This window comes from Zingiber officinale, chromosome 8B (assembly GCF_018446385.1).
Source record: "Zingiber officinale cultivar Zhangliang chromosome 8B, Zo_v1.1, whole genome shotgun sequence".
NCBI lineage: Eukaryota > Viridiplantae > Streptophyta > Magnoliopsida > Zingiberales > Zingiberaceae > Zingiber > Zingiber officinale.
In genome coordinates this window covers 107,677,286-107,695,189 of record NC_056001.1, presented here as the reverse complement: position 1 = coordinate 107,695,189, position 17,904 = coordinate 107,677,286, and the positions used below count along the sequence as shown (strand labels likewise).

Here is a 17,904-nt window from a genome sequence, read left to right as displayed (position 1 = left end):
GCCAGTAGAAGGCGGGTCGTTACATTGCCAATTAAGTCATTTTAATTTTTCACAATTCATTCGATGATAAATCATTTTAATTTAAATTATAATTCTTTCTAATCCTAATATATTATTAGGATTTATGCTCCAACATAAAATCTTTAGAGCTACTATAATTTGTAATAGTTATTTGGACAATTAATTGTTATATTTAACTGTTAAAGTAACTACTATGCGTTATAGTAATTATTTTGATAATTGTTGTAGCTAGAAGGAATTAAAGAGAAGGAATATATTTGAGGAGCTAATTAAATCAGCTGCTGTGGTAATTCATTGATTGATCGTGAGAAAGAGAGCTAAATATATAGAACGAGAAGCAGCAAGAGCCCAATAATTTAAGTGGAATCTTGACGTTTTAATCATGCAATTAACTATATTCGATATATGAAATCGAAATACATTGAATGAGCCGAAAAACAAAGAAAACGTGCAAATGAGAATCCACCAATAATTTAATTGATGTACGCTTAATTAGAACGTCTTGATGTGATCTTCCGCAAGGCCATGTAAATTTCATTTTCTTTTTCATATTGAAATGTCCTCTTTAATAGAGTAGAAATCGATTTTGACAAAGATAGAAAGAAACAGCGCGTATTGTTTATTAGAGGTGGTTCGATGTCAATTAACTATTTTAATTGAGTTGTAAGTAAAACGTGTTTCCGTGGCAATCAGTGAATTGACTTGTTCGGAACGTTTTGCAAATGAATTAATTGGCTTAGGATATTGGTACGGTGCATAAAAGTAGGCTCGATAAAATCAGATAATTAAAAGTTAAGAAGAAGTGTTAGTCAAGGATAACTAAAAGTTAAGGGGACTTAATGGCCAGAGATCAAGGAGATATGATAGTTAATAGTTAGGAGAAAGAGAGAGTTAGACGGTTTTATGTCATCAGTCACATAATTCCTGGTCGGGTACAGACAGAGCTGGTCCTCAGATATGAGACGTAAGAGGCACCCTGAATTAGTTCCTGACTTGCTTCCGACTGATCGGACTTCCCCAGCTCGGGTCATGTGAGTAGGTAGGGTACTTTCACTAAGACAACTCCTGACCATCCCTTTAGCAATCAAAGCGTGAAAGATAGGTCTCTCGCACAACTTGTCCTCATTCGTACTCAAGTCAGGTGGTACATCCGAACGGTCATCCCGAGCTGTCCATAGCTAAACCTGAATGAGGCTGAAAGCACTAAGCAACAAACAATGTAAGGGAATTGTAACCTCCTGTTAGAGAATAACTGTCATGTATCAGAGAATATTCCAGTGGTCTACTATCACCTGCGAATGGAACCTTCCTTCCACCAATAGAAGACCACCGTACATCCTCTCTCACTGGACATACCCTGACACCTGACTTTCTCTAACAATATACAGGCTCTGAAGGTATGCAGCGTCATATAAAAAGGGATGTCCTCTTCCTTAGCCAGGTACGCGCACATTTGCACTCGTCTTCTACAGTTCTTTTTTCCTTCGTACACTGTTCTTCTCACTACAACAAAAACATTAAAAGATAACGGTTAAAAATCGTTGTCATATGCCCTTTAAAACCGTTGTAATTGCCAGTATTGTTAAAAGTGGAGGCTACGAAACGGTTTAAAACCATTATTGTTTAGAGCATTTTTAATAACACTACCAGTTACAACCGTTTTTGGAGCTACGACAGCGATTTTTAATCGTTGTTTTTTAGGGTGATAGACAACAACAACGGTTTTAAACTGTTGTCTTTTAAATTATTATCTTTTAATACCAATATATCATATTTCAATATAAATATATAATAAAGAATCATAATCACAAAAGAAATAATATTCTCCACATCAATGTCATTCAAAATGTTACTTATACAAGAATTACAATCACAAAAGAAGAAACATGTCTAATATTCAAATAAAATTTATTTCAATACAAATAAACAAATAAACAAATAAACTCCATTTACAACTAATGAAAAATAGTCAAAAGACTAGAAACTTGTGATGGTGGTTCATGCCATGTAGGATTACAAGTAATTATTATTAACCCAAGCCCCATCACAATCTTCAACTTGTAGAATTTCATTAGACTCCTCTTTCTTACTTGCTGATTCTTCCATGTCAACCTTTTCCAACATTGTTGATCATCAATTCCATAATAAATCCAATCTTCCCACACCAGCTCCATCAAAAAATCCAATCTTTCCACCCCTTTGATAAGGCACCAGGATATCTTGACATATAAAAAATGCACATGAATACTCATTTTCATTGGATTAGGAGTCTCTAATACGGAAGCTGAAAAATGCACATATGAAAATGCTCACCCTTGTTTTATCTTGTATAACAAATAGTAGAGTGGTCTTACGAGGACTAAACAATCTCAGCATCACCTGTCATGAGGTAAACAAAAGCAACTAAGCAAAACTCAAATTAAAAGTATATGTAAAAAAGTTGTAAGATGGGAATAAGATTAAGATAATGAAAGATAACCTGGAAGACTGTCTTTAAAAGAGGCTTGTTTGCCACTTGTTCTCGACCAATATCATGGCACCACCTATATCATAGAGGCAAATGCTCACCCTTGTTCTAGACAAAGGTAGCGTTTAACGCATAATGAAAATGAACTTACATGTTTATTAGGACTATATTAGAAACTGCTAAAGCAAAAAGAGCACTCTGCTTCTCAAAGGCAGTATCATCCCGAATAAAGTAGAAATACAACTCAAAGTTGTGTTATCGACAGATTGAGAAATGGAGTAAAAAAGCCAATTAAGGTAAACAAAGGAGAGAAAAGGTAAACAACTACAATTGTGAACTAGATTCAACAAGCTTATACTCAGATGTTTTCAAGGTGACTGCTCTACGATTCAAGTCCTCAGCATTGCAAATAGAGCTTCTTAATTAACTTGTTAATGAAAACTACATGATTCTTAACCAACTTCATAAAGTATCAAATGGTCGCAATCGCGTGACAGTGAGCTTTCTAAAAGAAAGTCTTGAACAAGTTGAATTTCTCATCACATTGACTAATTTTGTTAAATGTTAGAGGTTTGTAAATAATGAGAATTTTACTTTATATGCCTAAAAATCATTCTGAGATAGGGGCACCTCTTAGGCATATCTAGAACTTCACACGATAAAATATTTAATCCTATGTCAAAAGAGACCTATTGTGAGTTCAATAGTTTGGTTGAGAATAATACCTCTCCTCGTTCTCGTCCATCAGTACCTTCTAAGCCCATAGCAATTGTACATGGTTCAATCCCAACACAATTTTCTAACCAAATACCTTTTGTGATTTGTGATCTAAAATAACTCATATATCAGTAGCACTAAAATTGATAATATATATATACAAGAATTCAAGAACTTGTCTTCCCCTGAAAGCATCCATCTTGTTGGGATGTATACTATAAGTCTAGCTTTTCTATGAACATCTATTTTGAAATATTTTGAAATGATAATCACTTTGGTCAAATGTCTGCATTTTATATTTATATATATGTCAATGCGGTTGTCCATTTAATTTATATTGTAAATAACATGGTATGTGGTGCCACATAGAAGATCATGTTATCGGTTCCTTATAAATTATAAATATTAGCTCACAACCAAGATAGATTGGGACAAACTATTGGAATGGTTGTAGTGTAATTTGATATTAGTCTGTCTTGACTATAAAATTACACTAGTACACTTTGTGTGTATTGAGCAGGATCGTCTGAGGTTGTTCAATTTATACTGACTACATAAAAGAACAGAACCTCTGTTATTATGAATGTGCGCCCTCTTAATCCCTATATAATAACAAGTACGTATACTTAGTATTTATTTTTTTTAACTTATCAATGAGTGAGATTTATTCTTTAAATCAATAGGCCCGATGAGTTGGAAAATAGTACTGTTTATATGGTGTGTTGTAAATTATAGAAGGAAACTGTTTTAATTATTTAGGTTGATGATGCCCCCTTGAGGAGCTCATAAGGATTATCATGTAAACCCCGCAGGTGGACTTAGTCTAGCATGATAATAAAGTTGAGTGGTACTACTCTTGGACTCAGATGTTAATTAATTGAGTTGTTAGTAACTCATTTAATTAACAGACATACGATATCTTAAACACGGGGAGATTAATGCACTCATAATAAGAAAGAGCCCATATTGTAATATGGGATTGGTGCGGTAGTTCAATAATAACCCTTTAGTGGTATGAGTTATTATTGATGGACTTGAGTTGGGTGTTCGGGGCGAACACGGGAAACCCAAGCCCATCGGGAGACCTAAACCAATTCCTCCTCTAGGTCCCTATTGTAGCCTCTATATAAAGCCTCGCATACACTCATCCATAACCGGGTTTGATTTAACTTGGTTTGGTTTAACTTAACTTGGTTTGGTTTAACTTAACTTGGTAATTTCAATTAAGTTGAAGTATTTTATCTATTGATTAATTAATTTTGAATTAAATTTTTATTAATCTCGAATTAAGTTTTAATTATTTTCGAATTAATTTCAATTAAGTTAAAATATCTTATTTATTGATTAATTAATTTTGAATTTAATTTTAATTAATCTAGAATTAAGTTTTAATTATTCTTTTTAATTTCTAATTTAGTTTTAATTATTAGTTAAAGTATTTTATTGATTGATTAATTAATTCCAAATTATATTTTATTTATTTATAATTAAATTTTAATTAATTTCTGATTTAGTTTTAATTATTTTTGAATTAATTAATTTCGAGTTAATTTCATTTATGTATTTTATTTATTGATTAATTAATTTAGTTTTGATTAGGATTTTGATTAATTATTAATTAATTATTGTTTAGATTTAGACTTTTATTTAATTAATTAATTTTTTAAGATTATTTTTAAATTAGGTTCAGATTTAATTAAATAATATAATTATGTGATTAATTATTAAAGTTTATTATTGTGTTCATTAAAAAAAAAAAAAGTTTAGAGGGTAAGTTTATAGATTATGATGAGTTACAACAGATATCATTAGAATAACTACATCTGAGATAACTTTTGAAAAATGACTAACCCAAAGAACTTAATATTGGTGTAGGGAGCATCAGATGATCAAGCCTGTGTTTTGATAATGGCAAAGAGGTTAAAAGTTAAGTTATCTTGTGATCTAACAAGTGTGATTCATTTTATAGGGAAATTCTAAATCATCTTAGGCAAAGGAAAATCCTAGTTGAGGCTAGGTAGGTGGAAAATTCTAGCTACAGTTAATTAGGTAACGAAGTCCTGGTCTAGAGGACTAGACAAAGTCTTGGCGGATCGAGGATGTTGGGTGAAATCCTATAGTCGAGGACGCTAGATGAAAATCCAAGGGCACGGACACTAGGTGGAAGACTGGACGGGTCGAGGATTGGACGTTCAGCATGAAGTCCTGACGTCTCGGACGCTGAGCAAAAGTTTAGATGGTCTAGAGTACTGGTCTAGCAAAAGGTAATTTCCCCTGAGAGGAGTAGGTGAGGAAACGTTCCCCAAAGAGGGAACGACAGACGTCAGTCCAACCTAGAGTTTTAGCGAAACTCAAAGTTAGGACCGGACAGTCCGAAAGCTATCAAAACTTATCATTCTTTACATATTATTGCATGCACTAATCTTATTTTATAGGAGGAAGTTGAAAAAATGGCGGTCTGGGCACCAGGGGTCCTGGCGCTTAGGGTCCGAGCGCCCAGGAAGCCTTCACCGAAACAGCAGCCCGAGTGAGGTGCCCTGCTAGGCGCCCTCGTGGTCCGAGCTCCCGGAGTTGCTCTAGGCGCTCGGATGCCCAAAAGATGGTTACTTCGCTGAGCTGGAGCGAACTGACTGACGGGTCTATGTTATAGTCTGAGCACTTGGGGGTGGTCTGGGCGCCCGGAGGTGGATAATTTTTGCTTGATCGAGTTTCAACGAGAGCACGCCACATTATCCTTGTGGGGGCACTCGAGGGAGGTTCTAGGTGCCCGAAGGAGGTTCCAGGTGCTCGGAGTGGGCTATAAAAGGAGGATTCGACTAGCACCTCAAGTACAACATTCTAAGCATCTTCTACTTCTACGTGCTGCTCCGACAAAGCCTTTATGACGCCCTAAAGCTGCTTTGACAATGACGACACTAAAGATTTGATTCTCCAAGTTATTGGTATTGTTTTCATTTCAAATTTCATATACTTAAGTTGAAATTATACTTGTAAATCTTCCGTTTGATTAATGATTGTCCATCAAAAGTACTCTCATGTGCGGGTCTTAGAGTAGAACTCGCCACAGGCTCTGAACCAAGTAACTCTTGGTGTGTTAACGTTGTCTCATTCTTTCCTTCTGTCTTTATTTCTGCTACCTTTATTCTCAAATTTTAAAATAAACGTGAAAGCCATGACCACTATTCACCCCCCCCCCCCCCAGCGCTTTTGATCCTACAATATAATTAGTATTAGAGGGGGTCGTTCTGAATTTATACAACTACCATTCGAGCATTCTATTTCATTGCTTTTTTGTCCATTTTTAGTAAGAATAAATTCTTACGCCTTTTTTTTCATTTTCAATTTTTTACCGTAAGTCAAAATTGATCTAATAACCTCTCATAACAAATTTATTGATTCATTAATTTTTTTCTCGAAATTGGTGCAGCACCACTTGAGCCGATTTCTTGCCTTATTCTCCTACCGCACTACTAATCCAAGCTTAAGTCTTGAAACAAGTTTCATTATGTTTGTCTTTGCAAGATCTTAACTAAATGGCCTATCAAGAAGGCTACAGTACTGCACGCCCGCCCCTTTTCTCTTGCGAGGATTTCAGTTACTGGAAGGGTCGAATGGAGTATTATCTGAATATCGAGGTAGAAATATGGATTGTCATCCAAACGGGCTTCTCCCTACCAGTCGACGGCACCGGAGCACTTGTGTCATGTGAAAACTGGGACACACACTTGATGAAAAAGATCGAGGTTTATACCAAGGTGACTCAAGCCCTACAATGCAGACTAATCAAAATGAGTTGAATCGAGTTGGACCATTTAGCAACATAAAGGATCTTTGGCAAAAGTTGATCAAACTTCACGAAGGAATCTTTGACGCTAAGGTATGTAAGAAAGATTTGTTATTAAATAAATTATATAACATCAAAATACAGAATGGAGAATCAGCAAGTCAACTACATTCTCGGATCCAAGATCTACTCAACGGACTCCACTCAATTGGACATAAAATGGAGAATCGTGATATTATAAGGTATACACTACAAGCCTTTCCTAGGAATACCTTATGGTCATCCATGGTAGATGCCTATAAGGTTTTCAAAGATCTTTCAATTATTAGATTAGATGAATCATTTTTTGATTTTGAGTTACACAAATAGACTAATGCATACCTGGTTGAGAAAGGTATTGCTTTGGTTGTAGGTAAAAGCAAGGCTAAGAAATCAAAGCTCAAATTCTGACCCAATTCGAATTGGAATTAGAAGACAACAAGGAGATTACCTCCTTACTAGTCAGCTGAGTTCAAAAATTGCTAAAGAAGCAAAGGACAAGGAAGGCCCTAAAAGCAACATAATCTGAGTCATCAGAAGACTTTGAAGAAGAAGAAGAAGAAGAAGATCAAGCTTAAGCAAGTCTTCTTGCTCTACCAGTATAAGCTTACGCTGCTGAAACCGAGTCTAAGTCCCAATCGGAGCTAAATCAGAAACCGAGTCTAAAAGAATCCACGGATCCATATCCGTTTTCGAAGACCCAAACAACACTGTAAGTTCTCTAGTTGTTGGTATTCAAGTAGATGAATTATAAAATTTAATTATATATTTATTAGGAAAGTTGGCCAAATCCAATATCTAGGTCAAGTCACTCAAAAAGGAGGTAACAACCTTTAAGGAAGTGACTAACCTAAGTTCTTTGACTGAACAAGTTCAAGATAGAACCTCAACTCAAGTCCAACAACTTAAGGATCAGACAATTTCAATTTAAAAAGTCAAGTCAAAGAACTCAAGGACTCATTGGAATAGTTCACTTTGGGTTCCAAGAATCTTAATCTAATTCTTGGAAAATAAAGAGCCGTATATAATCACTCTAGACTCGGTTATAAGGCTAAACAAAGATTCAGATCATACTTATCTTTATTGAATTGATCAAATATAAATCTAGTCCAAGTATGAGTCTCCAAGTCTCACTTGATTAATTAAGTTGGACTTAATCAATATTGGATTCCCAAGGATCAAATTCACTACCTTGATAGATCTTATCGAGGCTATGGACCAAGAGGAGCCAACAAAAAGATCATTTTTGTTATTAAATAGAATTACGTGATACTTGATTTACCACTTTCTATATTTATGCTTAGATTAGGGTAGATAAGGACTTATACTTGATTGACACTTGACTAGTTATACCTAGGATTTTCAAAAAAAAAAATTACATATCCAATTTCTTTAAAAGACTTTGTCTAGAAGTGATTGTTGCTTCAATATTCAAGAAGGTCACGTGCCTTGCCACAACCTAGAAATCAATTATTGAAATAGATATTTAATTGACTAACTGATAAATCTTAGTCTAACTTAAATGTAAATCAATCCTTAGATTTTCTCACAAAATAGCTTAATTTGAGATTAAAAAAATTTAAATTCAAAATGAATTAATCAATAAATAAAATACTCTAACTTAATTTAAATTAATTAGAAATTAATTCAAAAATAATTAAAACTAAATTACAAATTAATTAAAACCTAATTAATTATTTAATATGCAAATTAATTAATCCATTATGTTAATCTTAATTCTAATTAATTCGAAACCTAATCAACTAAACTAACTTAACTTAATTAACTTCAATTTAACCTTTAATTAATCAAATTATTTAAATCTAAAATTAACAATTAAAGTTAATAATAATTATATTAATCAACTTAATCAATTAATCTAATTTAATTAAACTTAAAATCAAAAATTAATTATGAATCCTAAATTAATTTGAAATTAATTAAGTTTAACTTAATGGAAACTGACTAAATTAATTAACTTAAAAAATCAAATTAATTAACTTTAAATAAATCCTTAATTAATTAATTAACTTTAACAATTAACCTTAATAATTCTAAATTAATTAATCTTAAATTCAACATAAATTAAATTAATCCAAGATAAATCAGAAACTAAATAAATTAATAAATAATATTAATTTAATTTAATTATAACACTAATTAAACCATTAGTTATCATTTAATTCGAAATTAGTTATCAATATTAACTTAATCAATTAATCTTAATTTAATCAATTTAATTTTACAAATCTAATTAACCCTAAATTCTAATTAATAAAAATCTAATTCTCAACTTAATCAACTTAATTAGTTCAGAAATTATTTAATCTAATACGAAATTAATCCAAGTTTAAATGAACTTAATAATTTCAACCAATTTGGTTTAATCCCAAAATTAAGTTTAATTTTGCCTTAACCTGATTAACGAAGTTTAACTTAAATTAATTCATAATTAATTTTAAATTTTAATCAATTTTGAATTTAATCTTAACAAATTGAGTGACCCAAAATTAATTAACATTTTAATTCGATCAAAAATCAAACAAAGATTCTTAATAACTGAAATTTTAGAAAATCATCTCATACAGCAATAAAATTATCATATTTGAAAATCAAGAATATGTGTGATGTTAATAAAAATAAATGAAAAATACTTTTGAAAAGGTTGTTCAAACTTATAAATTTATTATTTATTTCAAAACATTAATTATTGGGTGCAATTATATATATATATATATATATATATAAAATAAATCCTTAAGCCAGCCTATGATCTCAAAACATAGTTATAACTTTCTTGTGGTTAACCAGAATTTTCTAAAAAAGTGTTTAATTAAGGGTGAGTTTCAATATCATTTTTAATCCATTTCAAGACTAAGTTTCTTTTCTTAAGAAATTTTCAAAATATTTTAGATCAAAATTTCTCTTTAAAATTTTTTCAAGACTTACGGATTTTTAAAATATATTTTAAAATTCTCTTTAAGAATCATTAAAAAATTAAACACTTATGTATTTTTTTTCTTAGAAAAATTTATTTGAGAGATATGCTTCGACATTTAAAAAAAAACTTAATTTTTGACTAAAGTTTTTTTTTAACAATTTTGTTTTAGAAAATTTCAAAACTTATTTTTCCTTAGAAAAATTTTCTAAATTCTAAAGACTAATTTTAAAAATTAATTTTTACCTCACAATTTTCCCTTAGAAAATTTTCAGACAAATTTCAAAACTTATTTTACGCTTCCTTTGAAAATTTTCAAGATTTTCTCTTCAAAATTTTAAAAATCTATTTTCATAGATTTTCTTGAGAAAGTTTTCAAAACTTTACTTTCAAACTTTTCATACATTTTTTTTTATAAGAAAATTTTATTTAACAAATTTCCAAGTAATTTTTCTAACTTCAAACCTTAATTTTCCTCTTGAAATGTTTCTGACTTGGTGTTTACTATTACCCTAATTTTAATACGTATCAAAGGAGAAGAGATATTATGTTATAAATTTAGGGGGAGTATAATTTAAGGAGGAGTTCTACTTTTCAAGTTCTATCATGTTTTTAACTTAACTTTGAACTAGGTTCTCAAATATCAAAAAAGAAAAGATTCTTGGTGCAAAACACCATAATCGAACATATATTTTGATGTTATCAAATGATTCAAGTTAAGTCTTATTGTTATATGATAAACTGAATAAGTGTGCAGAAAAACTCAACTTGGAAAGCCCTAGTAGGTTAGCTGGACCAAAGACTGGGCAGTGAAGTCTCAACATATCATGGAATTAGGCAAATGGACTCAATAGGTCTGGAGAACCCGATATCAAGTCAAGTGAAAGTCCTGGTAGCCAATCCGATAATGAGCAGCTATGTCTAAACAGGTCTAGAAGACCCGATATTTGGTAGGTAAGCTGAGGTAATTTCCTGGAGTGAGTGCAGTGAGGTCGTGTCCCAGTAAGGGGGCAAACCTTATACGCTGATCCAACCAAAGGAACCGACTAAGACTTCTAAGTTGAGATCAGGACAGTCAATACTATCTTGTTCATGCATTAATATATCTGTCTAATCTAACTCTGTTTTGCAATATCAATATTATTATACATATACACTAACTTTGTTTTACAAACTAAACTAAAATCCAGGTTGACCTAGGTTCGGTCGACCAAACTCATGGATCAGTCGATCGATCAAACAGATTTGGTAAAATAGATCAGACTTCACAAAAATGGTAGAACAGACGAATCAGTACACTGATAAAATTTATCAGTCGATCAAACCGAAATTAGAAGGCACAGATGAACATATCAAATCCTCATGGAAAAAGAAGTTCAGAGGATAATCGATTGATAGGCTTGATCGGTCGACCGAACCCCTAAAATCACGGGATCAGCGATTTGGTTCAACGCAAAGAAGGAAGAGTGTGGGGTTCAGTCGATCGATAAGAGGATCTATCGACTGACCCGATCAATTGACTGAATGATTTTTCAATCGACCAAACCATGTCTATAAAAGAGGGGCTCGGGCACCTAGCTGAACACAATTCTGATCTCTAATTCATTCTGTCTCCGATGTACTGTTGTTCGTGCAAGTTACGAGAACTCTACTTCGAGAAGATATCCAACAACTACGCTATATTTCTATTTCATTGTTGTTGGTAAATTATTTTCATACTTATACGATTTTGCTTCCTCTGGAAGAACTACTATTAGTGGATTACCCAACGAATGCGATCAAGGATCGCAGATCTTGGAGTAGTAGTCATGAAACTGCGAACCAAGTAAAAATAAAATTTTACTTTACTTTTCGCTGCTATTTACTTTGATTTAGTTTTACATAATGAAAAAGATTTTTAACGAGCGATATTCACCCCCACCCCCCTCTATCGATATTCTCATCCTTCAATATGTACACAACTGACCTTTCATTTGGAAGGATATTCCAAGAGGTACATGATGATCATTATCACGATTTTATTTTGCATAATGGTTATCTATTTCGCGGATTGCAATTTTATGTTCCAGATTATTCACTGAGACAACAAATTATGAGTAAGCTTCATAATAAGAGACACTTTAGACATGATAAGACGTGCTAATTTTTATTAGCCCATGTTGACTAGTGATGTGACTGACTTTATAAATCGATGTTCTGTATGCCAGCGGTCTAAAGAGATTCTCACCAATACAGACTTGTACACTCTCTTACTTATTCCTAAAACTCCTTAGTTCAATGTCTGCCACCACCCGATAGATGGACAGATTGAGATGATGAATCGAAGATCCTTAGGCAATTTTCTAAGGTGTTAGGAACTAAACTAAAGCAGTGGGATTTAGGGTTATCTCAAGCAAAATTTACCTATAACAGATCAAGAAATAAGACCACATTATTTGAGTCCTTATGATGTTGTATATGGACGGAACTTGGGGTGTAAATGAGCCGAGCTTGGGTCGGCTCTATTGGTGTGGCTAGCACTAATGGTCTAACTCAGGTTTTGATGAATGACAAAGTAGGTTAAGTTAGTCTCGTTGTGATCTAATACTTTGAATAAGTGTGCAGGAGAAGTCCAGCTAAGTCGACGGGCTGACCTAATAGCTGGCTCGAAGTCCAGCTAGGTCGACGGACTAACCTGATAGCTGGCACGAATCCCAGCTAGGTCGACGGGCCAACCTGATAGCTCGCACGAAGTCCAGACTGGTCGACGGGTTGACCTGATGTTTGGTACGAAGTCCAGACTAGTTGACGGACTGACCTGATGTCTGGCACGAAGTCCAGCTAGGTCGACGGGCTGACCAGATAACTGGCAAGAAGTCCAGACGGGTCAACGGGCTGACCGAACGTCTGACAGGTAAGTTAAGTCACTTGAGGGGAGTGACTTGGTGAGGACGTGTTCCCCGTTTGAGAGAATAGTAGGCATCGATCCAACTTATAACCATTTTGGAAATCTAAGTTGAGATCATGATTAGATTCCAGTCTCAGTGAGACAGAATCTAATTACTACTCTTTTATTATATTTGTGCTAACTTTTGTTTTGCAGGGTAGTATAACTTTTATTTTGCCTCGGATTAACATTTTCTTGCAGGAGGACTTTCTGGAAGATGGCGGTCCGAGCGCTCGGAAGGGATCCGAGCGCCCGGAGTCGGTCCGGGCGTCCGGACAGATCGGCTGGGTGCCCGGAAGGAAAAAATTCTATCTGATCACAATGAGGAGCGCGCTGATTGGCCGGACCTACGTCACGATTTGGCCGCCCGGAAGGGATCCAGGCACTCGGAGCATCCTATATAAGAAGGTCTCGCCCTGGAGCAAAATACAACAACGTCTTCTAAAGACTGCTCTACTGCGCTGTGCTTCTGCGACACTGCGACTCTGCGGAGCTTCTCCGACAACCTTCGGCTAAAGATTTTTTTATTGTTGTCAGTATTTTCTCTCTAAAGTTCTTGTACTTACCTTTGTAATCTGATTTTGCGAACTATTAATGATTGTCCAACGAAAGCACTCGACGAGTGCGGGCATTGGAGTAGGAGTCGATCAAGTCTCCGAACCAAGTAAAACTGGTTCATGTTAGCATTGCTCTTATTTTTCCGCTGCTTACTCTAACTCACTATGAATTTTGAAACCGCTATTCAACCCCCCCCCTCCCCCCTCTAGCGAGCTCTACAATCTAACAAGCTCGAGCTCGAGAAAATTAAAGAGCTTCAGCTCAAGCTCGAGCGAGTTTGTGAATTTGAGCTCGAGCTCGACTCAACCATTTAATAATGGGCTCAAGCTCAACACGAGCTTAACTCAAAACAGTGAATTTAAATAAAAAAACAAGCTACAGGGATTCTAACCTTCAATCTCCGACAAACCTAATGAAACACCCTAGCCACAAACACCTCTTCAACTTATTATTTAGTTTTAAAATAGTAATTATTTTAAATATTAGAATATTAAATTAGACTGGCTCAAACAAGCTCAACAAACCATCGAGCCAGTATTAAATGAGCTCGAAATCGATTCAAATATTAAACGAGCCGGTTCGAGTTTGGTCAACTCCGAGCTCGAGTCAAGCTTTGACTGAACTACTCGTGAGTGGCTCACGAGCGACTTGACTCATTTGCACCCCTAGACGAAACTCATCTAAGATACTGAATTTAGCTCTAATCTCACATATAGGATGATTCAGTTCTAAAGTAGATGAGATGGTAGAGTATCTTCGAGGTATTCATGAGCAAATGAAACAAGTTATTCAAGAGCACAACACCAAGTACAAGACTCAGGTTGACCGTCATTATCGTCAGATAATTTTTGATGTTGGCAACTTTGTTTGAGCTATATTGACTCGTGATCATTTCCCTATAAGCGAGTATAATAAACTTAAAGATCGGAAGATTGGACCATGTGAGATACTACTTCCTAGTCACTTGAAAACTTCTAATGTCTTCATTAAGAAGCACTTGACTCCTTATTCGGTGGATGCTGATGATGATACTATGAACTCGAGGATGAACTCTTTTCAATCTGGGATGACTAATGTAGGATCGACCCACGAAGACCTCCTGAACTTTAAAGGGTCATAACTTTTGACTGAGTATCAAAACAAGACATTGTTTGACTTGAAACGAAGCTAATTCATATACCTAGATTTGTGACAGGATGGAATCTATAACGGCCAAATTTTAGATCCTAAAAAATATCATTTATGATATTTTCAAAAGCTCTGAATATTTATTTTACTATTTCTAATAATTTATAATTTTTTTATATTTAAAATGTTTTTTTTACATTTTACCTATTACGAGAGAATTTATTTATATAAACACTTGTTTTCTCTATTATTGAATAAAGATTTTGGTTTTTTATAAAATCTAAAAAACAATAGATTTCTTTTTATTTTCCTCGATTTCTCTTATTCTCTCCAAAGTTCTCTTTTCAGCCCGTACGATAATCATTATTCATCACATCGTCAGATTGTTAACGAGACAAGCAAGTTAGAAAATTAATCCTAACTGGTTTTCTTCATTTATTCGTATTACAAACCTTAAAGACTATTCTTATGCGAAGATCATTCAATCCTAAGTGTGTTGCCAAGGTGAACCTGAGCAAAACCAAGTTATAAAGTCTGAACAAAATGATCCATAGCTGATATGTCCTGATGAGAAAAAGGAAAAAAAATGTCAAAATAAGGCTGCTTATGTTCTCAATTTATGTTAGGCCATACTGAATTAGCACAGGAAGTGTTTCTCTGGAGCTTGCTGTATAATTTCATATCTGCCTGAAACCATTTACCTCCCAGATTAAAAATCTACCAACTACATAACTTTTGGTCTATAATGATCCAATATCATGAACTTTAACACCAGGTAGGACTAGGAATGAACCGAATGTTCCTGAACAAGTTTGATATTTAGCTTGGTACAAGTTTGTTTATATTCGTTCAATACAAATTGATTAAATAAACAAGTTTGAACAACTCGTTAAACTAAACAAACAAACTTGAACTCATGTGTTCAGTTTATTAAGGTTCATGAACAACATTCGTAAGTAATATTTATGAATCATATTCATTAATAAAATTATTATCAACATGCTAAATAGACAAAAAAAAATTAAAATAAACAAACAAATTTGAATTATCAACCTCAATAATCAATCAAACAAATAAAAATTTCAAATAATCAAACAAGTTTGAATTGAAAGCTCGATAATATTTAAACTAACTAAACTTAAGTCAAGTTTAAATTGAGAACTCAATAACATTTACAAACCAAACTCAAGTCAAGCTCAAGTTCATCAAAACTAAACCAAACCAAGTTTGAACAATTATTTTAAAGATTAGTTCATTTTAGGCTCAACTCGGTTCGACTCGGTTAACTTGTCAAACAAGTTTAAACATCTCAAAATTTGGCTCTATCTTGTACTTGGTTGAGAATATATAAATCCACTATAAACAAAATCGAGGAGTAGAGCAAGAAAGTTACTCCTTCTCAAGACATCTTAGTTTGGATTCCCTTACTTGCATCAAGATAGCTAAAAAACAAATAATTGATGGTTATCTTAAAAAAAAAAAATCTAACAGTTCAAGAAAAACTTTATCATACACCAAAGTACAATATTACTGAACATTGAGCAATAGAAGAAAAAAAGTATCAAATGAGACTTGTAAACAGATCATAATTGACAACATAATCGCCATAAAGTAGATAAACATCACAGGTTCATCTGCACTTCGCCCTTAATCACTGGAAAATAGGAAGCGAATGAAGATAAGTAGAACTTGCAGAAATCTAAAACGCTAAAGCATGAGTCGAATAAATTCACCAATATGTTCGATTGTCTTGCAAAAAAACTCAATCGTTTACAGATGACAACACAATCGAATGATGGTATTCAGGGTAGTAAGAACTGGACAATAAACGGACGGAAAGGAGCCACCTTGGCAATTCCTTCTACTGATCAGAAGCAGCAAGAACAGTCAAAGGGACAAAGAGGGGTACCTCCGGCGTCAGTCTTCCCGAAACCAAGCTCATCCGCGGAGTAAATGGCGAGGCCGTCAGATGTACGCCGGCGGCGGCTTGGCGTATTGGAATCTTCATTCAGAGCTCCTTTCCTCCTCTTCTTCTGATCCTTCATTTTTGAGCTACCGCTCTCCGCTGCCCCCTTATCTAGCTTATTTACGCCGTCATTGGCTTCCTGACCATCAACGGGAGCACTCTTTCTCTTCTTTCCTTGGAAAATCTCGTCGATCTCGTTACCAATTTTCTTCTTCTTAGTTTTAGTCTTGAACTCCTGCATCCTTCCCCCAGGCGCAGCATCTTTTTCTTTAGAACTTTTTGCGGACATCGCCGGCGGATCGATGAGAGGGAAACCACCTTGAGGCGCTGACGGCCGACCTATTTTTCAATCCGCGAGCATTAGTAACCCTAATCCAAATTCCGCCTCGCGTGTTTGTTTAAGAATATTAAAATTATTTTTTCCATGCATTTTTCATTTTTTTAATGAAATTTTGAAAAAGTCCCCAAGGTGTAGTTGCTTTCTGAAAATACCCTTCACTGTTTAATATTGTCAAAAAACTCCTTTCATTTTCAAATTACCTAGCACATGGGATTCAAAAAAAAATCACGCATAACTAGGAGTGTAAATGAACCAAGCCGCTTGCAAGCTATTCGAACCTCGATTGAATAAAATCTCATTTGAGCTCGTTTAATGTGGCTCGTTAAGATAAACAAACCAAGCTCAAGCTTCGTAATATTCGTGTCGTTAGCTCATGAACACGTTCGTTAAGCTCATTAAATAATTTTTAAATAAAAATAATAATAATTTTGATATTGAATTTATAGATTTTACATTCTACTTATAAAAATAATATAAACAAATATATTAAATTTATTTATTAGAATAAAATTATAAATTTTAATAATAATATTATAATTTTTTCTAAATATATAATTTAATTTTTAATGAATATTTAAATTTATGATTTATATTTATTAAGCTCGTTTAGACTCGATAAAAGGTCGAATAAGCTCATGAGCCATGAATATATTCGTTAAATAAAACTCGGCTCGATTATAAATGAGTCAAACTCAAATATTCAAGAGTTCGACTCGACTCGACTCGACTCGATTCGATTCAATTACACCCCTATGCATAACCGTTACAAGGACATTGGCAATAAAATTGACCATTACGAAGTTCACATGAAAGTCAATGGATAACCAGGACAAAAGGACATTCATGGTCCGTGACGAAGAGAATACGATTTGTAAAATATTTTCAATTTTTTTATTATTATATTTAAAATTTAAAATAAATAATTATTTTATTAAATTTAAATAATTAATTTTTATTATACTGTATCAACTATCTTAAATTTCTAATTTTTTAATTTTTTATTATTTTTCTCTTTTCTTA

The 17,904-nt window shown here is 33.6% G+C and overlaps 1 protein-coding gene across 1 annotated transcript; it reads right to left on the bottom strand.

The window, feature by feature from the left end:
- Positions 1–16,278: 16,278 nt before the first annotated feature.
- Positions 16,279–16,951, bottom strand: LOC122015933 (uncharacterized protein C6G9.01c-like). The gene has a single exon (XM_042573041.1). The coding sequence runs from the start codon at positions 16,831–16,833 to the stop codon at positions 16,447–16,449; it is 387 nt and encodes a 128-aa protein (XP_042428975.1). The 5' UTR covers positions 16,834–16,951; the 3' UTR covers positions 16,279–16,446.
- Between the last annotated feature and the right edge of the window lie 953 nt (positions 16,952–17,904).